General features: G+C 42.6%; 1 protein-coding gene across 4 annotated transcripts in view; it reads left to right on the forward strand.

Annotated features, from left to right (window-relative positions):
• actn1 (actinin, alpha 1) overlaps positions 1-20010 on the forward strand; it is a 60003-nt gene that overhangs the window by 36846 nt on the left and 3147 nt on the right. Inside the window, exons 6-19 of one of the 4 annotated variants that reach the window (XM_047610748.1) lie at positions 2830-2908; positions 3721-3802; positions 4470-4555; positions 10579-10671; positions 11320-11550; positions 12335-12482; positions 12586-12736; positions 12977-13085; positions 13355-13495; positions 14433-14615; positions 15183-15317; positions 15559-15738; positions 16486-16632; positions 19695-19775. In XM_047610748.1, the coding sequence (XP_047466704.1) occupies positions 2830-2908; positions 3721-3802; positions 4470-4555; positions 10579-10671; positions 11320-11550; positions 12335-12482; positions 12586-12736; positions 12977-13085; positions 13355-13495; positions 14433-14615; positions 15183-15317; positions 15559-15738; positions 16486-16632; positions 19695-19775 (1846 nt within the window). Of the gene's footprint in view, positions 1-2829; positions 2909-3720; positions 3803-4469; positions 4556-5701; positions 5788-10578; positions 10672-11319; positions 11551-12334; positions 12483-12585; positions 12737-12976; positions 13086-13354; positions 13496-14432; positions 14616-15182; positions 15318-15558; positions 15739-16485; positions 16633-19694; positions 19776-20010 lie in introns of all 4 variants that reach the window. The other 3 variants (XM_047610749.1, XM_047610750.1, XM_047610751.1) reach the window with 3 other exon arrangements.

Consider the following 20010-nt stretch of genomic DNA (forward strand, 5'->3'; position numbering starts at 1 on the left):
ATAAAATTAACTTCAAATTGTGTCTACATGTGATTTTTTTTACAACTGCCAAATAAACCACAAGGAGTCATTTACATCTTCACAGATTGAATAAAACAAATAAAACTAAAATTCGGGTTGAAGTTGCTGCGAGTCCTAACTGGCACTGCTTCAAATTCAGTTGTAGTTTTCAGCTTGTCTGATTCTGTTAAGATTTTATCAGAAACTATATTTTGAGAACACCCGGATTGCATTAAAACAAAATTCCCTAAATAGCTCCTGACTCGGCAGGGGCCCCAAACGGTTCTGAAGGCGAACAGAGCAGACCTGAAAGCAAACAGACTTAACCGAGAGCAGACATCAGACATGTTGGCATGAACCAGACCCACTGAGAAGGACCGGTAGTAGCAAAAAATCAGCAACTACATTCATACCCATTTGTGTAGATCTGCTACATTAAAAACAGATACTTGTGTATCCTTGTGTCATGCACAGGTTCAGTTACTCCTGAATCCGCACCCTCGCAGGAAGCCTCCACGCGTGTTGAATTATTGAAAGAGTCCCACTGTGATGCTCAGATATTGATGAAAGCCGAGGCAAGAATAGTGGTGGAGGGGAGGTCATTTCAGGGGACGGGGAATGGAGAGGCAGGGGAAAGGAACTGTCGCAGGCCAGGCTTTTGATGTGGTCTTTCTTTCTGGGAGAGATGATAGCTGAACACCTCAGTCAAGGATTTATTTTTTTTTCCCTCGAGCACTAAAGTGCTGCTAATTCAGATATGACAAGCTGTGAGCGCCCTTGTGAAAGCTCCTTGCGTGCATTACTTTTTATGGATGGTAATGCACTAAAATAACCCATCTCACTAATTTGTTACCTTGCGAGCAGAGAGCTCCAGATGGAGATTGCACTGATCCATCTCATGGCGCTACATTTAGCCGAGGCCACTAATCAAAGAACTGCAGAAGGAGACGCTAAAAATATCCAGAGCTTCCAAATAAACATCTTGTACAATACATTGATTGTATGTACATGAGAATGCTGCTTGTTGTTATTGTTGTCATCTCGTCAGGGCTTTTATCACTGAGTAAGTTTACATGGAAACTTTAACATTCGTCAGCCTGAACTTCACTATTTACATGATCTATAAATAAACCGCTTTGTTAACATTTAAGCGTTTACGTGTAACATCACTCACTATCCACTAGTCCCCATCAGCCCTTGCGTGAATTATGGGCGGGACTTCCGGTGTGACCCGGAACTGGCATTTGTTTACATGTTAACTGTTCGTGATAAATCCACTTTATATGAGCGAACGTGACAACGTTACAATCCCGCTGCCTATTAATATAGAGGGGTGGGAGGATGACGTGAAAAGTGGTCAAAGATAACATACAGTAGCATTTTAGCAACTTTTTTTTAACTTTGTCGCTTCAGTCGATGAGGCAGTAAACAACCTTAAAAGCTTTGAGGCGTATCAGTAGTGGCTACGTAGCAAAAGAGGCTGGTCGCGTTTATTATTTCGATTAAGACTGAGACACTGAAAAATCGTTCGGAAATCAGGCGTTGGGAAAACAGTCAAACGTTCAAACAAACTGCTACGAGAAACGAAACTCGTTAACTCGCTACCCGCTGGCTCAGTGCTACTTCCGGTGTGTCGCCGGAACTCGCTCCCACAATCGCTGATATATTAGCGTTGGAAATATTATCAAGAAAGAAGAACATTCCCCCCCCTCCAACTTTGTTGACAAAATTGAATTCATTCAATAGTAGGAGATGAGCAAGAGCGACCCAACGCTTGTTTTGGAAAAACAGTAAAATAGGTCACCTGATGTTTGTGGGGTAAACACACATACTAGAGAGAAACGATCACATCAAGTGTTTGTGTGGTTATTAGGAGCTGATATTTTCCCAATGAACATATTAACAGGCTGGAGAAACTTTAAAATCATAGAAGATGACAAGTAAGGTCTGAAAGTGAAAGCTGGTGAACATGGTGGAGGCCAAAACAGAGCTCAAAGATGTGACTCAAATTCACCCACCGGCCCAGAACACAGACTTATTTAAATGCTCATTTAGAAATAAATGAAATATTTAAGGTTTACTAACGAGTTAAGTTTATTAACTTTATAATGTTAATGTATGCAGAATATTGTGCTGCCCCAAGTGGAAAAAACAGATATAAATTACTAAATCTACCATGAAAGTAAATAAATAAATAATAAGTGGTATTTCTGGTTTCTGCCTTCAGTGCAAAGACATCACATCTGTTAGTCAGTGAGTCTCGTGCGACCACTTGCCAAGAAAATTACTCTAGTTAAAATTAGAGAAAACCAGTACCGGGTTGCAACGTCTGTTCAGTGTACAGAAGTGTCCGAGCAGGAGTTTCTATCTCTCTGAACATGTTCCAGAATCCCTGAAATGCTAACACAGTGTAATTTCCCATTTTTCTGTGCTGCCCTTGAAAATAATGTGACGGCTCACTTTTCACCAGAGCTCCAGAGTTTCCAACAGTTTCTCCTTTGAACGAGCAGAAAAAGAACCGACTCCCTGTCTCCTTTTAGACATACTGTGCAACTTGTCTTATATTATACGTCTGTAATATATAATTTTATGCTTTTATTATGTAAGAATGAAGGTCAAATGAAACTTCATGATGAAAAAGAAAAAAACATAATTTCTAAGAGCTTTGTTTGGAGACCTTTGGATGATGTGTTGCACGAATGTAATTAAGGAGACAGGCTGAGAAGAATGGTTTTGCTTAAAGATGAAAGTCAAATTCCTTTTTTTATTTTCCCTCATGTTTCACCTCTCTTTGACCCGCATCACAATCTCTCCTCCTTGTTCCCTCAGCTGGAAAGACGGTTTGGGTTTCTGCGCACTCATTCATCGACACCGTCCAGAGCTCATTGACTATGGAAAACTGCGCAAGGTGAGACCACGAACAACAGACGATACAAGTCACTGTATTTTTAAAATATAATTCTTCACTGTTAGTCCAGACTGAAGTCCTTTTTAATACACCAGGACTCACAATAACCTCCCTTTACACGTATTCATTTTGCCCACACATCATTTTACACATAGATATTTGAAGGCCTCTACGTTATTGTCTCCGTATTATGGTGGAAATGAACAAATTACAAAAAAAAAGTTACAAATTACAAATCCCTTATTTCCAAATTAAGACAAATACTCTGAAACTGGGACAAGAAGCTAAAAACAAAACGGAAACCATGCTGTCATTTATTTTTTCTTTCTGTTAGATAAGTTGATGTCTCCTGTTAAGCAATTTGTGAATCAGATGAATACCAAACATCTGACTGCAAATTGCAAAACCTCTTGAATGTAGACACATATTGGACAAATGAACAGTACAGTCATTTGTTTTGTCGCAAATATTTGGACAGTTAAAAATTCCCAAAAGATAGAACGAGAGATACATTTTCTAATTAGTTTGTGTCTGTTTTCCGTGCAGTTAAAATAAGAGTTTGATAATAATTATTGTAATTATTGTAATTATAATAATTATTTGCTTTCTAGCAGAGCATTCGATGAGAAAATAGATTCTGCTTCCTCCAGCCAGACATTTGTTTGCTTAGCTTAGACGATAACAAAAGTCTCCCAGATCCAGAATTTATAAGTACAGGTTTCGTTTACATTCATTGGACGATTCCTTCGGTGCAGCTGCTGCAACATGTTGAAGTCTTAAGTCTCATGCTCCCTCGGTTCTGTCGTTGACAGGATGACCCCATGACCAACCTGAACACAGCCTTCGACGTGGCAGAGAAGTACCTGGACATTCCCAAGATGTTGGACGCAGAAGGTGAGCAGTCTAATAGTGAAGCGATGACGTGAAGAGACGACTTTCTGCTGTGTTTAAAGAACTAAAATATATTTCTGTCCAGACATCTGAGAACCTTTTGCAAATGCTTGGGGTCAACAAAACCCAACCTGTAATCTTTCGACAGTTATTATTTGCATAATTTACTCCCCATCTACATTACTTAACATGAACACGCATCGAGGGGCTCCATTGGTTTATTAGTCATGAGCTGCTAAGGTCTGCTTTGACTTTATATGAGTTTTTAATAGACCATCCAAAAGATATAGAATTCTGATTTAGTGCTTTACATTCTCTGATGCAGCTGTGCACACAGAGGCAGACTATTTTCTACTGAGCATAAACACGCAGTCCTTTCTGTATAAATAAATGAAGCTTTTTCACGTCATGCTTCATGTTTGGTTTCTGCTCAGTAGGTATTTGTTGGCATTAAAACAAAAAATTAAATTCTTCTAAGAACAGACTGCGGTTTCAAATTAAATCTTCACATCTGGACAGTTTTTCTTTCCTCTCTGGATATTATTCATGTGATGAGCTATACTTCCTGTTTCTTCATTTAACTGTTTAACGACCTCGGCCCCCTCCCTCCCTCCTCACGCCACACTCCGCCCCCTCCCCTCCCCCTCTGACATCCTCTCTTCCCCCGCAGACATTGTGGGTACTGCCCGTCCGGACGAGAAGGCGATCATGACCTACGTCTCTAGCTTCTACCATGCCTTCTCCGGCGCCCAGAAGGTATCCCGGATGCAGCGTCTCCCTCATCCTCCTCTTCCTACTCCTCTTCCTCAGCCCTCCTCTCCCCTTTTTTCCTCCCACCGGGTGATTCTCCTAACGTTATCCTTCTCTCTCTGCAGCGCACAACGCTCCCTACAGGGGTCACTCTCCTTTACTTTCCGCATGGTTCACGCCACCAAATGCATGATGGGATAAAAACGCTCTGTTCTTGGAGGCTTTGAGCATAAGTGTGTCTCCAGTTTACCTGACTGTCACGGCTCTCGAAGGCCTCGGATCCACCTCTGATTAGCATTTTTGAAAAGAAGGTGCGAGTGGAGTGGGAGGTGTGGCAGAGTTGATCCAATGTGATTGATGATGATAGGGGCAGTGGTTTAGACAAATTAGCCTGAAATCAGGTCCAGAGGGGGAGATGTAACGGTTTAAACGGCTGGTTATGCTCAGGCTGCGGAGTGACAGCTTAAACTGAGGGTGGAGGAATGAATGAAATTAAAGCGAGCACTTCAAAGTCGGAGCAGTCGGCTCATTTTAACGGATGCACGCCGCCTCGCTCCGGTCTATCTTCTCCTCTGTAAGGAAGTTTTCCTTAGATAAATAATGAGAGATTGTCGGCTAGTTTGACAGCTACCTTCGGAGCTCTTAGCTGTGGCCCGACTCTCCTCCAGGAAGAAGAAGGAGTAGAAGAAGACGAAGAAGTTATATAAGAGCAGGGTCAGTGTGAGAGGCCCAGCAGTAGAGGGATCGTTTCACCACAGCTGTGTTTTAGCAACTCGGCTCAAAAATGTCTGTGTTTATAGCAGGAGAGAGTGGAGGAGCGTGGTCTGCCTCTCTGAAACACGTTCAACTACAGCCAGACTCTGGATTGCATCATAGATCTGAGAGGTGTGAGATAAGATACGGCTGAAGCTCAGAATAAATAGCACATTATTTCTTCAATGCTCCACCTCCACACTCAAAATATCTCATTATTAACCAAGAAGATTCCCCCTTAAAACACAATAAAAGTGCAGGTAGACTGGAGACGACTCGTGGTTGCGCCCCCTGCTGGCCCTTTTGTCTCTGCACTCTTTTACTCTTGTGCATTTTTCTCTCTTCTCTGCCCTCCCCCCCATCCCCCCTCTCTCCCCCCTTCCTCTGTTCCCTGGGCAGATATCATTAGCACCTTGAGGCCAGATGAGAAGGCCGTCATGACTTATGTGTCGTGTTACTACCACGCGTTCTCAGGCAAACAGAAGGTGAGAAAAGAAGCGAACAAATGTCAAACGATGAGCGGAGACCTGACAAAACTGGTTAGCAGGGAACATGGCGAGTGTTTTGCCAATATTTGAGAGAAGAATATCTTTATTGTCATTGTACAATGAAATGAAGCGCAGTGCGTGTCAGTGCGAAAATTAAACATAATAAAATATAATCTACATTGCTCAGTGACTCCACAATCTCTTAGGGAAGAAGATATGAATTAATTATTCTTTAATACATTAATGCCTATGAGCTTCTTTTGAATGCTCTCATGTGACACAACAGTTTAATCGTAAAACACTGACCAGCACCATAAAGGAGAATTTAAACAATGCATTCACAGCCTAACCCCTTCATTATTTAATACCCAACAAAAATATTCCAGATTTAGTCAGTAGCAGTGGCAGAACTGTGACTATAGATCCCCTCACAGCTTGTAAACAGTGTGATGTATTTTGAGGGGCGGGGCTTAGCTGGAGGCAAAAGAGTTCAAACACTATAGCTTCTAAACATTGGTTAACTTATTTCAATGGACTGTTTTGGCAAGAATGGATGAGGAAAACGCGTCTTTTAGAGAATCTACTAATACACTCCCTACCACCATGAGTGTTATTTTAAAAAGTAGATTCTGACTGATTCACCAACCCCTACACTCTCAGTCACTGAATGGACAATTTGACCAAAGGAGGACACAGAGGGGACGAACTCTGGTCTGTCTTTATTAAGTGAAGCCTCTCCAACAAAGATATTAGAAGAAGTAAGCGGAACCACTGCGGAGGGTAACGTAGTAAATACAACTTCTGCTTGGACACCCCTGAAACATACGGCTAACGTTGCGTTAGCTCGTGGTTAGCATTAGCATGTATCAAGAATCCTTTAAATAACGACTAACTTAACAATCCTTTCTTTTAATCGTGTTCAAGCAAAGTTGTCTACGACTGGCAGTGGCTGTTTTTTGGTTTTGGCACCAAAAATACAGAAAGAAAAACTTCCTTCTGTTTTGCCTCCAGGTGGCGCCGTGATGTCACAGTGGCGTAGGCCATGAAGGGGTCTATAAAGGGAAATACTTTATGTTCTGTAGATAAGAATCACTTAAGAGGTTTTGTTTCCTTGCCTTAATCACCAGGACTTGAGAACAGAGCCTTACAACAATCGCTAAACACTGACAATATTTTTTAACTGCAGCTCCGCAACATTTAATACAATAGAAGTGAAGTACAATAAATGCCACATCCACTTTAGCTGCAGTGCTTCTGGTACCGAGTGATTGTCAACCTTTGCAAAAGGGCACAGGCTGCATTTTTACTTAACATAAAGTATGACCTGGCCCCCGGTACATAAAACTCCAGGGTTAAAGTTCTCCAATACACCTTTACCAAAATGTTCACTGCTTATAAAGCTAAAGATAAACCTAAAAATGCTCTGACGGACTCACAGTGAACAAACCACTGTGATTTTCCTCAGTGCTGTGGAGCCTCTCAGCCTTTGGCAGCTGGATTAAATTAATGTTATTAGAAAAAAAAAAAGCTCCAAAAACCCACTGCACACTACAAATCGAGCACCAATCAGTGGACAGACATGAGTCGAGCATTTAGCAGCTGAAGAGGAAATATGGCCTTGAGTTTGTAGAGGTCAGTTTTAGACAAAGGAGAGCCTGAAACTATTAGCATTTGTGTGGCATGTATTAGAGAAATTAGACTAAAATAGCTAACGACAGCTGGTATAATCCACGTGAGAGTAGGATATCTGCTTTAACTACTTATTAAAACATTAGGCAGCCCAACAAACACACCTATTTGCATCGCTGCCATCTTATCTGCGAACGGATCCGGTGCATGATTTCATTTTCCTACAAGTGCGATGACTCCATGTATATTTAATGTGGGCGTCTCCACCAGGAAACGTTACTTATTCAGAAGCTTATCTGCCGTCTTTCAACGAGCATATCGATCCTTGATAAGTGCGCAAACCTTTCTCCTCCACCAGCAGGAAGTCACCGCACTGACTCCAAAGATGAATCGACCAAAGATCTCTGCAGAGACTTAGCCCGTACTAGCGCTAATGGAGCTGCTGGTTCTGCTGAGAAGCTAAAGTCTGGAAAGCGTTGCAGGCTGGCTCACAGCTTTACAGCGTTGGCATAGAGTTCACACAGGAACGGAGCGCAGACCAATTGTTTCTCTTCCTCTGTTTAACACCTCAGTTGCGCCCCCCTCCAGGGCAGGAATTTGCCCATAAACACCATCACTCTCTTTATTGGATGGTTCTGTACATGGACGTCCTCGCACAAAGTTAAAGACCACATTACCCCCAGTTTGAGTCTCGACGTGTGCTCAGAGGTGCACTACAGGCCCGAAGTTTGGAGGCAAATTAAGTTTCTGTTCACAGTTCTTTCTCAAAAACCAGCATGAGTTCTGTGTATTTTGGGATGAATTTACTGCACGATCATACTTTACTTTTATCGATATGAACCATTTTCCTCAGTTTACTTTGAGGTGTCCATTAATGTTACCAGACCATTGTTGAATAAATGTCAGCAAAAGAAAAGAAGGGCTTAGTTTTAGGGTCGAGAAGATTTGCAAAAGTCAAAAGTTTGTATCATTCACTTTAACTCTTTGACTTTTGAGGATCTGCATACAAAGATCCCTTATGGAACAAATGCCTCGTATATGCCATGCTGTTGTTAAAGCCAGAGGAGGTTACTATGAAGAACTCAAAGACCTGATAATTATAGTCATGACAATCAAGTAATAATATTCATGTTTATTTAGTTTCAGAGCACAATAATGAAACTATGATCTTTTATGTGCAAAATTTGATTTTGCTTCCAAACTTTTGGTCTGTAGTTTAATATATGATTCTTTTCTACATTTTCTAACTTTATTCCTTGAGACACGTCCCACATGCAAATGAAGTGGAAAATAACATAATTATAGATAAATGCAAGGTAGCAGCTAGCGCTGAGGTGATGTCCTCTGTGATATTTCAGGAAATGATGAGGTTTTAATGATCCGTGGTGGAGTTTACACTCTACCCACAGGCATGTTTTATGCTACTATGATTAAATGTCATTTTTAAGGTATTGTTTTGGCCTTTTATCCCATTATTTTAATTTTTTTTGGCACCCCTAACCAGTGTTCTCCACATAATTCAACTTGTTACGCGACCGCTTGGGAAAATAGGCTTCGATCCTGCAGTTAGTTTCAGTTCTTTGCACCATTTTTTACATCTTTCAGCTCCGTTTTAGCTTTCAGGTCCACATTGAGTTTGTGCAAACCCGCTGCACACCACTATGCTAGGCTAAAGAGTTGCACATTTACCTGAGGAGCTTGCGGAGAGCAAAATAGAGCTCAAGTGGTTTGAAGCAGGACTCTAACTCAAATCTAATGTGCTGTATATTCTCGATGTGAAACTACATAAGTCACACAAGTCTAAAATAAAGTTACTGCACATTTAAGGGCTCAAATTAAAAAAAAAGTAGACACATTCACAAAAGATTCAGAGAGGAAGTTCAGTAAGTTGGAAATACTTTTAAATATTTAAATATTAAAAGTTTTTCCAGGTGTTTATGCTTAAAAAAGATAAAACATGAGACACACAAACTGGGACTAGGTCCCCATTGTCTTCACGGGTGAGTGCTGAGATAGTTTTGTCTTAACAGTCCCTCCCTCCGGTGTCCTCTGTCCACTGATGTCAGGGCAAAGTAATTCATGAGCGCCGCCCTGGCTGTCGAGGCTTTTCAGTAAACAGGCCCAGCGTGCAAACATTTGCTCACAGAAGCACGACCCGCACATCCTGGCTCTCCTTTTAAGGCAGCTCCTGGTGGAGGCCCCCGGAGCATTTCTCTGACCCGAGCCAATTTTCCTCTGTGATCTTTTTGACAAAAGAGGCTGGAAGCGGTCCTCGGTGTGGGATGCCAGTCCCTGAGCCGTGAGCCGGGGTAGGAGGAAGATTCAAGTGGTAGTCTGGGGGAAAAGACACGGCTCCGAGCTAATTCTGCCTTTCAAATCAATCCTCGTCGAGCGTTTCACACAGATAACACAACATGATGTCGTTAAATAGAGGCTTTGTGTCCGATGGATTTTTCTGAATTTCTCAGCTTAAATCTGCTGCAGACTTTTTTGCATGTCGCTTAAATTTCCACCTGTATTTTTCCTCTATAAATACCTTTCTCTTGTTTCCGTCACATTTTCGCCTTGAGCACAACGGGTTAACTGACTACATGCTGGAAACCCGGCGATAAAGCCTGACAGGCAGCGGTAAGGAAGTGCTGTGTCATGGATGAGGATCCTCTGTTTACCCCCCCACTGGGCTCTTTTAAACTCTCCCAGGAGCTTCACTCTTCATTTCCCCAGTCGAAGCTCCCCATATAGAGCCCTAAAGAACACGCTGTTCTATAAAAAGACAGTGTCTCGGGAAATGTGCCCCGACGCCTGATGACAGGTACAATCTGATACGTCCTTGTTCCAGCTCCCTTTAATTGTCACCTGAGTGAATCCTGCTGGAAATGGACATTATTTTAGACATGATTAATGGGACATTTTAGTGACAAGTCTCAGACATTAACACACACACAAAAAAATGCTTGCAGCATTCTTCCTGGTGTATTGCTTCATTCACAATCTCAGCACGGTTCTGTATGCAGTCTGGATGGATGGATGTTTAGATGCACTTTACATGATAGGAACTGAGTATTATAGAAGGCCGAGCACCTGGAAACATCCCAAAAAAGTGCTCTCACTTAGCTCTGGGTCTCACTTTGTTTCTCCCCTCGCCTCCTCGTCATCCAGGCAGAGACAGCGGCCAACAGGATCTGCAAGGTGCTGGCTGTCAACCAAGAGAATGAGCAGCTGATGGAGGACTATGAGAAGCTGGCCAGTGATGTGAGCACACCCCAGTTTTTTTCCCCTATATGTGTCCTGCACCTCCTCTGCCCTCCCTTTCTCCCTCCCCACCTCCCGCGCCCTCCTCCTCCCCCCTTTCTGAGCCACTCCCTCGCCTCCGAAACCTCTGGGGGTGTTTGTGCTCTGTAATGTGGCAGATGTAGAATAAATGCAGTCAGACAAAAACACTGTTGCTTTGATTTTTTGGCATATAGAAGCCGATGCTAATGCTAGCCGTAGCTAGCGTTAAGATGTTGTTCTGCCTCAGTTTCTTTGTCAGGAAGATGTCAGGAAAATGCACAACAAGGAAGAAAAATTCACATAAAAGTATATGATGAAGAATGAATAAACAATTAGATGTTCTTGTATTTTCATTTGCTTGCAAGAGTGGATAAAAAAAATCAATTAGCTAACTGATTAACCACCTGTATTCTCTTTTCACACATCAATCACATCCTCCACACCTCATTAACTTCCTCTCTGCCAACGTGATCCTCCATTTTTCTTTCACTGGCACGGTTCTCCTTTGCCTCTCCTTGTCTCTTCATTTCACTCGTTTATCCTGCATCTCCATCCTCTTATTAACCAAACACACACACACGCACACACACATGCACACACATTGTCTACACGCCACCAACACACCAGCTGCTGGAGTGGATCCGTCGCACCATCCCCTGGCTGGAGAACCGAATGCCTGAGAACACCATGCAGGCCATGCAGCAGAAGCTGGAGGACTTCAGAGATTACCGCCGCCTCCACAAGCCGCCCAAAGTGCAGGAGAAGTGTCAGCTGGAGATCAATTTCAACACCCTGCAGACCAAGCTGAGGCTCAGCAACAGGCCCGCCTTCATGCCCTCAGAGGGAAAGATGGTCTCGGTAGGTCACGGCAATTCTTGCAAGAATGAATTCACATGCAAAAAAAAAAAAAATCTAAGAACTTTGGGATACAAACAAGTTTTATGCACAAACCTTGTCGACTTTGCAAGAAATATGGAAGCGTAGCTACCTTTATACATAAAGCTAGGGAGACCTTTGCAGCTTAACTTCAAAACATGAACAGTTGTGTTCAAATATTTTACTTGAATAGTTGAAAATTCATCATATTTGTGCATATACATAAAATTTTCCATGCGATATCTTTGTACGTAGTCCAACTTCAAGCTGCAATAATTAGCAAATTAGCATGCTAACAATGGTCAACACTTCTGGTTTCATCATTTTTAGTTGAACAAAAACATTAAGCCGCCTTTGTACAATAACTATTTAGCATTAACTTGAAACCATGAAGCCAGACAACATTTATTTATTTACAACTTGTTGACCGTAGTTTAGCATTTAGCAGCTCCAGAGAGACCGTTATTCTTCTAAAGATGTGGAGGAGACCAAAACTGAGCAAAAGGGAGAGTGAATAACTCATCCGGTACAAATGCATTTAAAACTATGCTAATGCTTCTTCTCATGGATAAATAAGCATTACCAGAAATATCTGTCGTTCCTAGTGACTCAAGATAAATTCACACCATACGGTTGTTTGGGAAAACGAACAGATTTTCACTCTTTGCAGCCACAGTCTAATTTAGACGTTTATTATGTTTGTTTCTCCGTCTGCGTGCTTTTGGCAAGAAATAAATTGTCAAGTGTCTTCCTTCGCCTCGTGCAGGACATTAACAATGCCTGGGGAGGTCTAGAGGGGGCGGAGAAGGGCTACGAAGAGTGGCTCCTCAATGAGATCCGCAGGCTGGAAAGACTCGACCACCTGGCAGAGAAGTTCCGCCAAAAAGCCGCCATCCACGAAGCCTGGACCGACGGTACTGAACGTTTCCAAGAAGCTGGAAAAAGCTCCAACACACTAATATTCTAAATGTTATTTTAACTTTATTGGGGCGTCTGCTGCGTCTCCTTCTCCTGCAGGTAAAGAGGACATGCTGCAGAAGCGGGACTACGAGACGGCCTCTCTGTCGGAGATCAAGGCCCTGCTGAAGAAACACGAGGCCTTTGAGAGCGACCTGGCTGCACACCAAGACCGCGTGGAGCAGATCGCAGCCATCGCGCAGGAGTTAAAGTAAGACCTGATGAACGCGTCAATAAAATCCTAAATTGTGAACTTAATTTTTAGATGTAAATGAGAAAACACTGAGAAAGTGGAGGACAAACATTGACTCAAATGAACTCGTCACGGGCTGAAACAAATCCACAAATCGAGATGACAAACCAACACACAGCAGGAACCAACCATTGAAGCTGCTGCAGCGCTGATAATGAATCGTGAATCTCTTTTGTTCTTGTTCGTGCCGTTCTCCAGTGAGCTGGACTACTACGACTCCCCGAGTGTAAACGCTCGCTGCCAGCGGATCTGTGACCAGTGGGACGCACTCGGAGCTATGACCCAGAAACGCAGTGAAGCTTTGCAGGTGACACACGGGATAAAAGAAACTCGGGGAGGGAACTGAAGCTAAACAAGTTACTGAAGAATGAATGAAATTTTTTGGCTTTGAAATATCTTGTTTTGTTATCCTCACAGTCAGAGGCTGTTTGATTCTCATGGTTCCCGCTAGCTTAGAAACTATTCATAGAAGTATTACCCCTGAATCCACCTGTGAATAAAATAAAACTCAATTAACCCACAAAAAAAGTATGAACATATAAAACATCAGCTACTCTTTATTGTACGTTTTAACAGAGGACCGAGAAGCTGCTTGAAACCATCGACCAACTGTACCTTGAGTTTGCCAAAAGAGCGGCTCCGTTCAACAACTGGATGGAGGGCGCGATGGAGGACCTGCAGGACACCTTCATAGTCCACACCATCGAAGAAATCCAGGTGATCACAGGACACAAGAAGAACAGAGGAGACTCTATTTGAATAAAGGAAACTGGTGACATGTAGCCTGTGAGGAAGTGGGAAATCTCGGTTGTTAAATCTGTATATCTGCGTCATGTTGCTTTGATTTGAACAAAGATCAAACCGCCCAAAGCGCTGGTTTGCACATTGTTTTTCCCACTGAAATCAAGTTTCGTTTTGTTCTCTTTGGATGGGAATGACATTTATCAGACAGATCTCAGCGTCATATCGATCTTCTCATCTAACTCTCAGCAGAAAAAGCAGATAACTCTACAAAGACTTTTCCTAAAATGACAAATTCTTAGTGTTTAGTCCATGTTTGTAGAAGGAGGCCGGCATTTCGGACCTGGCATTCATTCATGTGGATGTTACGTAGACATGTAGCGCCCACCTAGACCAGACCAGACACCCCGCCCCAGAGCAATGACACGTCATTAACCAAGATAAGATAAGATGTTCATAAATTCCCTAGAAATGAACACAGCCGGTTATATTTCACGTTTACACACTCCAGGGTTCTTACGCAAGTATGGAAAATATGGGAAATGACAACTAGTGTATGGAAAAATATTCATGTTTCATAAAAATGATCATGAAATTATGAATATCTAAAAAAAAAAAAAATGAATGGATCGATCTGTATTTTTTAAGGTGCTTGGCATAAATGGATGATTCATGTGCAACTTACAATAAAAAACAACGTGCACTGAATTTATTTCAGTTCATTCTCAACTTATTCGTATGAGCTACAATCGTGACATAATTTATTTACGTGATACACAACTATTTACTCAAATGCCATAAAATTGATTATTTTTTACCAAGAAGTCTGGAAAACGTAAGGAATTTTGAAATTTTAAATGTGTGGAAACCCCCGACACTAATTTGTGGTGTGTATTTTCTGTGTCTGTCTCAGGGACTAAGCACGGCCCACGAGCAGTTCAAGGCCACGCTGCCGGAGGCCGACAAGGAGCGCCAGGCCATCCTGGGCATCCACAATGAGATTGCCAAAATTGTGCAGACCTACCACGTGAACATGGCTGGCACCAACCCTTACACCACCATCAACCCACAGGAGATTAACGCCAAATGGGATAAGGTAAGGCGGCTCAGTCGCTGTCCAGCCATAACCTGAGGTGTGTTGAGTAGGGATGAGGTTATAGGCTTAAAAATTCATCACGATAAACGGCGATAACGATAAAAATCACAATAGAAATATGAGAACTCCAATCCATGTTTTGGACTAAGATGATGACCGCTCATAGTCAAATAAGCTACTTAAATACAGGTTTGTTGTGGAGAAAACTGTAGTGAAGTGGTGAAATAAATTTGTTGCGTTGCTTTCCTTAGCCATTATCTTTTTTTCTTGCATATGGGACAAGTTTGCTCCACATCCACCTCATAATATCTGAACCAGTTCCATATTATTAATGAGGAGCCTCATTAGCCGTTAGCACTAGCCACAAATGAGCTATGTATTCTTATCTTGGGGATTGTTTTTGCTGGTATATTCTGTATGATAGACAGTTTTCGCCCATTCCTAGTGTCGGGCTGCAACAATTAAAGCTTTGATGGCACAAGAGCAAATATCTCAGAGCTTGTCTTAACTACTGAAGTGTCAGTATTAACTCCTGTTGGTTTCTTATTGCTCTCCTGTTCACTGAAGGTCAGGCAGCTGGTGCCTCAGCGCGACCAGGCTCTGATTGAAGAACACGCCCGGCAGCAGAACAACGAGCGTCTGCGCAGACAGTTTGCCAACCAAGCCAACGTCATCGGACCCTGGATCCAAACCAAGATGGAGGTCAGTGCAACTTTCTCCACTCACCAGTCTTTCCCCTTTTATAGTTTCTATCCTGTAGGGAAGAATCCTAATACCTGGCACGATAAGATTTTCATGTTCCTGGTAATAATAACCTCATGATCGTGGCGGCCTTTTACGTAATATTCGGATTTTCAAATTAAAAGCATACAGCGTACATCCTTAAACCATTCAGTAAACCTACACTTTACATTGTTTTTAATCACGCTTTATGCCTGCGCAGGAAATCGGCCGCATCTCGATCGAGATGCACGGCACCCTGGAGGACCAGCTGACGCACCTCCGCCAGTACGAGAAGAGTATCATTAACTACAAGCCAAAGATCGACCAGCTGGAGGGAGACCACCAGCTCATCCAGGAAGCTCTCATCTTTGACAACAAGCACACCAACTACACCATGGAGGTAAAAACACCAGCTGAGATCCCTGCCATCCGGTGAATTTCCGCTTTATTGTTCCCAGTTATCACTCGTCCGTTCCAGGTCTGACCTATAAATATTTCATACCGAAGTCTTCAAAAACATAACTTTTCCTGACGTGGCAGTTTCACCATCCAGCCTCCAGTGTGCGAAAATTAACTTTCTGGCTCGTCGGCCAAGCGCCAGGGAAACTAAACCCTCCTTCCTGCCAAGAATACTCTCCGAAATAATCCAAATGAATCCTATTGTGACAGATGTCCAGAATCAGCTGCTGTGTGAAGCGTTTGGTAAAGAGACGACGTCAAGCCATCTGCTCCAGATAACGGAGATGGTTGTGATGTATTTTACTTGTTAACAAATCACATTAAAAGACCGATACGTGCTTCTCTCTGTGCCAAACGGCTCCACTGTCCTGAAAGTATTAAAAAGACGTCTGTGAGCTACTGTACATGGTGGCGCTAAAATACTCACTTTAGCCACTATTAATCAATCAAGAGCTAAAAATAGTTCCCAGCATCTGCTATATGTAACTGAGACCAGTTTCTAAAGATTTATGGCATCACATAATTTCCTGCCTTTTCTTTTGCACAAACTGAGGGAACATGGTGGCTGCAAAGGAAAATCAGAGCACTTCAATTTAAATGACTATGATGTTTTTTTTTTCTCTTAAATTACATTAAACCGGCCACGTCTAAAAATCTGTTTCTTCTTAAACTTTCTTCTCCTCTGCAGCACATCCGCGTGGGCTGGGAGCAGCTCCTCACCACCATCGCCCGCACCATCAACGAGATCGAGAACCAGATCTTGACGCGAGACGCCAAGGGCATCAGCCAGGAGCAGCTGAATGAGTTCCGGGCTTCCTTCAACCACTTCGACAGGGTCAGTAGTCGAACCGAGTCAGTGTGCAGACAGAAAGCAGCAGGCAAGCAGCGGAGGAGGAGAGGTCGGCGGACGCTACCGTGCTCATTTGCAGGCCGCTGTCTAGATTCGTTTGGTTTTGGAAGACAGACATGAGTTCGAAACAGGAGCAAAAGTGTTTATTGTCGTTGTAGTTTGACATTTAAGAAATGCCATTATTGAGATTGTTGCAGAGAGTTAAAGGTTAGTGTTCCTCTGATATCTGCAGTTAAAAGATTATCAGAATAAAATTAATTATTTAAGATGTTATAAAGTAAATTAAGCTACTTGCAAAATGAATAAATTCATCCTGCTTCCATACAATATATATTTTTACTTGTAGTCAGATAATTTTAAGTGGTGGTACATTGACCATTAACTGTTTTGAATAGAAAGATGGACGAACCCTGTGGAACCACTTTTGAAGCCCAAAGTGACGCTGGCCGTCGCCATCTTGGTAGTGTCTGACTCCACCTAGTAGGTGGAGCTAAGAGACAGGCAGGTGATTCATAGGCAGACAGCTAGCAAAATTCAAGCACACACACACATATATATATATATATAAAATTACAAATAAAATATGTAATTACATATGAATATTACCCCGAACATTTGTCTACTAGGATGTTAACGTGTTTAATTCTGCTGTGAAGTTAACTCGCTTTTGGATCCAGCCTCATGTGGCCATTCGAGGAACTGCGGTTAATCTTTTCCAGCTGCTGGGTTTTTAATTAATTAAAGTTTCTTCTTCCATCACTCCACAGCTAATCGTCAAATCCAACAAATAGTTAGCTTAGAAGAGCTTCTTGAATACGTTTCACCCAAGTAGCTTCTTCAGTTCTTGAGGACTAGTGGAAAGTTGGGGTTCAAAGAAGCGTTTGGATAAACTATAACCAGGAGCCTTTACAGGCCTTTACAGTAGTTAGCTTAGCTTAAATCTGATCTGGAAACATGGGGGAAAACACCTACTCTGACTGCGTTCTTAAATGGTTCCTCCCTGTTTTATAGGGCTTTTGCACCAGACTATTTCCTGGCCAGATGCAAATACTTTTATTACACTGCTGGTTTTGCCAGTGAGACTTTGTAAGCAAATCTAACCGTGTAATATTTCTAGGAGACTCTCTGCAAGACGAATGGCGAATCTTTCTCAAAATGTCAAACTATGTTGCTGCCGACTGACGTAACATTTTGCAGCGTGTGGAGTCACAAGTTTGTGTTTTGTATATTTAGACCGCGTCAGCAGAGAAAAGACGTTGAGGTGAGAATGTATGACTTCTGGGTTTGAGAACGTCCTGTCACGCTGCCCGAGGTGTAGCTAACAATCAGTGTTTTAACCAGACCGTGTGCAGCTTGTGTGTTACCTGCATCAGGGTGCTAAGTAACCTTACTGCTCCGTAGTTGGCACAAGAGTCGTCTTTAAAAGGCAAAACGCTTTTATTGTTGAGGAAGGTCAAATGAAACAGAGGTGGTAGATTTAAAATTTGCTTCTATAAAAGCCGACCGCCTCTAAGCCTCCAGAGCTTAGTGTTTACGTTGATGCAAACGCTGCAGTAACAGCACCAATTATGGACAATAATTGGACCGTCCTACTGTACCAACTCACGCATCCTCCCAGAGCTGCTCCATTGTTAATCAATACCTGTGGTCAACGATCACAGCTCACAGAAACTCAAATGTAGACTTGGCCTTAGTTTAGTTTTTATCTAAACGTCTATGATTTTAAGGATTATAGCTTTGCTGGTAGACAGGAGGAGGTAACTGACCTGATGAAGCCAGATATCTACGTTGTTGTAGTGTTAAAAATGTTTTAGAAGTTGTAAAACTTCTATTTGTTATAATATTTTGGTAATTTATTGGTTAGTTCTTCTAAATTCATGTGAAAATGTTATTTTTCAGGTGTTGCTCAACTAATCGAAAGCTAATTATCGGATAAAAATAGGACTGAAGATGAGATTCTGTTAGCTGATTTCAGTCCTGTAAGAATATCTAGCAAGAAAAACTGACCAAACTTTAGATCTTACAGCTTCTCAAATGGAAATAGTTGATGTAGATCTGGGCACTATGACCAAAAATGTATATCAAGGTCATTTTCAAACATTTTCTACCGGTTGAGAGAGGAATTAATGCAGTAGATTGACAAGGATGGACTATTTTAAATATTGTAGAATAATCCCACACTAGCAGTAAAACAGGTTTGCATGGCCCTGTGTTAGTGCTGCCTGCTAATGTGGAGATACCGTAATAACTGTAGTCTGTGTGCAACATTTTTTTAAGCTAAAATTGGGGACATTTTCAGGGACAGCGTTAGCCAAGTATATTAAAAATTCATATCAGAACGGCAAAAAAATACCGGTATTCAGTATGAACCGTTATACAGCCCAGCCTTTTGTTAATATGTTTGGTGTTTAGAGAAAAGGGACATTTAAAATCTTTAACTCTATTGTAATTGGCCTTTAGTTATTTGCTGATAAAGTGATTTCTTAGTTGACAGAAAATAACGTAATAGTGTTTGTCTTTATATTGTTTTTAATGATGCATCTGGCTCTGATGTTTGCCTGTACAAAAAAGAGGTAAAGATTTTACATTTTGTGACAAGTACATGTGCCATTGACGATATGAATGACCTCACCACAAGGCCCTGTAGTCTGCCTGCCACACTGCACATTAACGCCTCTGAATGCCCTCGCCCAGCATGGCAGCTCTGCTGCCACCGTGTGTTCACCTGCCAGATCCTAATGAATATGCACTGTGTTCTCTGTTTTCTATCTCTTGTGCATGGCCCTCTCCCTTCACCCCCCTCACCTCCTTTTTCCCCCACCCCGGGCATGGTGCACTCCCTCCCTCCATCTTCCTCCTCATCCTCATCCTCCTCTCCCCCACCAACACCACCTCACCTGCCTCCCTGTCCCACCCCACCCTTCTGTCCTGTCCTCCCCCCTCCTTCCTTCTCACCTCACCGTCACTGACACCGCTGTATGTGTTGCTGCATGGCCTGTGGCCCCCCCGACGCCTCGCCTGGCACTGGCCGCCCCCCCACACCCCAGGACCACTCGGGCACTCTGGGCGCAGAGGAGTTCAAGGCCTGCCTGATCAGCCTGGGCTTCGATATCGCCAACGATGCACAGGTACTTAATCGTAGCCACAGCGCCGCAGAGAGATTTAACTGGTTTTCCTTTTTTTTTCTTCTTCTGCACCTTTTTCCCTCTTATACTTCTACTACGTCCTCCTCCTCCTCCTCCTCCTCCTCCTCTGTTCTTGGCTAAATTTTCGTGATTTCCCGCTCTTTGCGACGTCCGCGTCACGGACCGTTGCGGATCTCTTCCCTTAATCCTGCTCTTTGTTCATCCTTCATGCTCCACA

Source organism: Mugil cephalus, chromosome 17 (genome assembly GCF_022458985.1).
Source record: "Mugil cephalus isolate CIBA_MC_2020 chromosome 17, CIBA_Mcephalus_1.1, whole genome shotgun sequence".
Taxonomy (NCBI): Eukaryota; Metazoa; Chordata; class Actinopteri; order Mugiliformes; family Mugilidae; genus Mugil; species Mugil cephalus.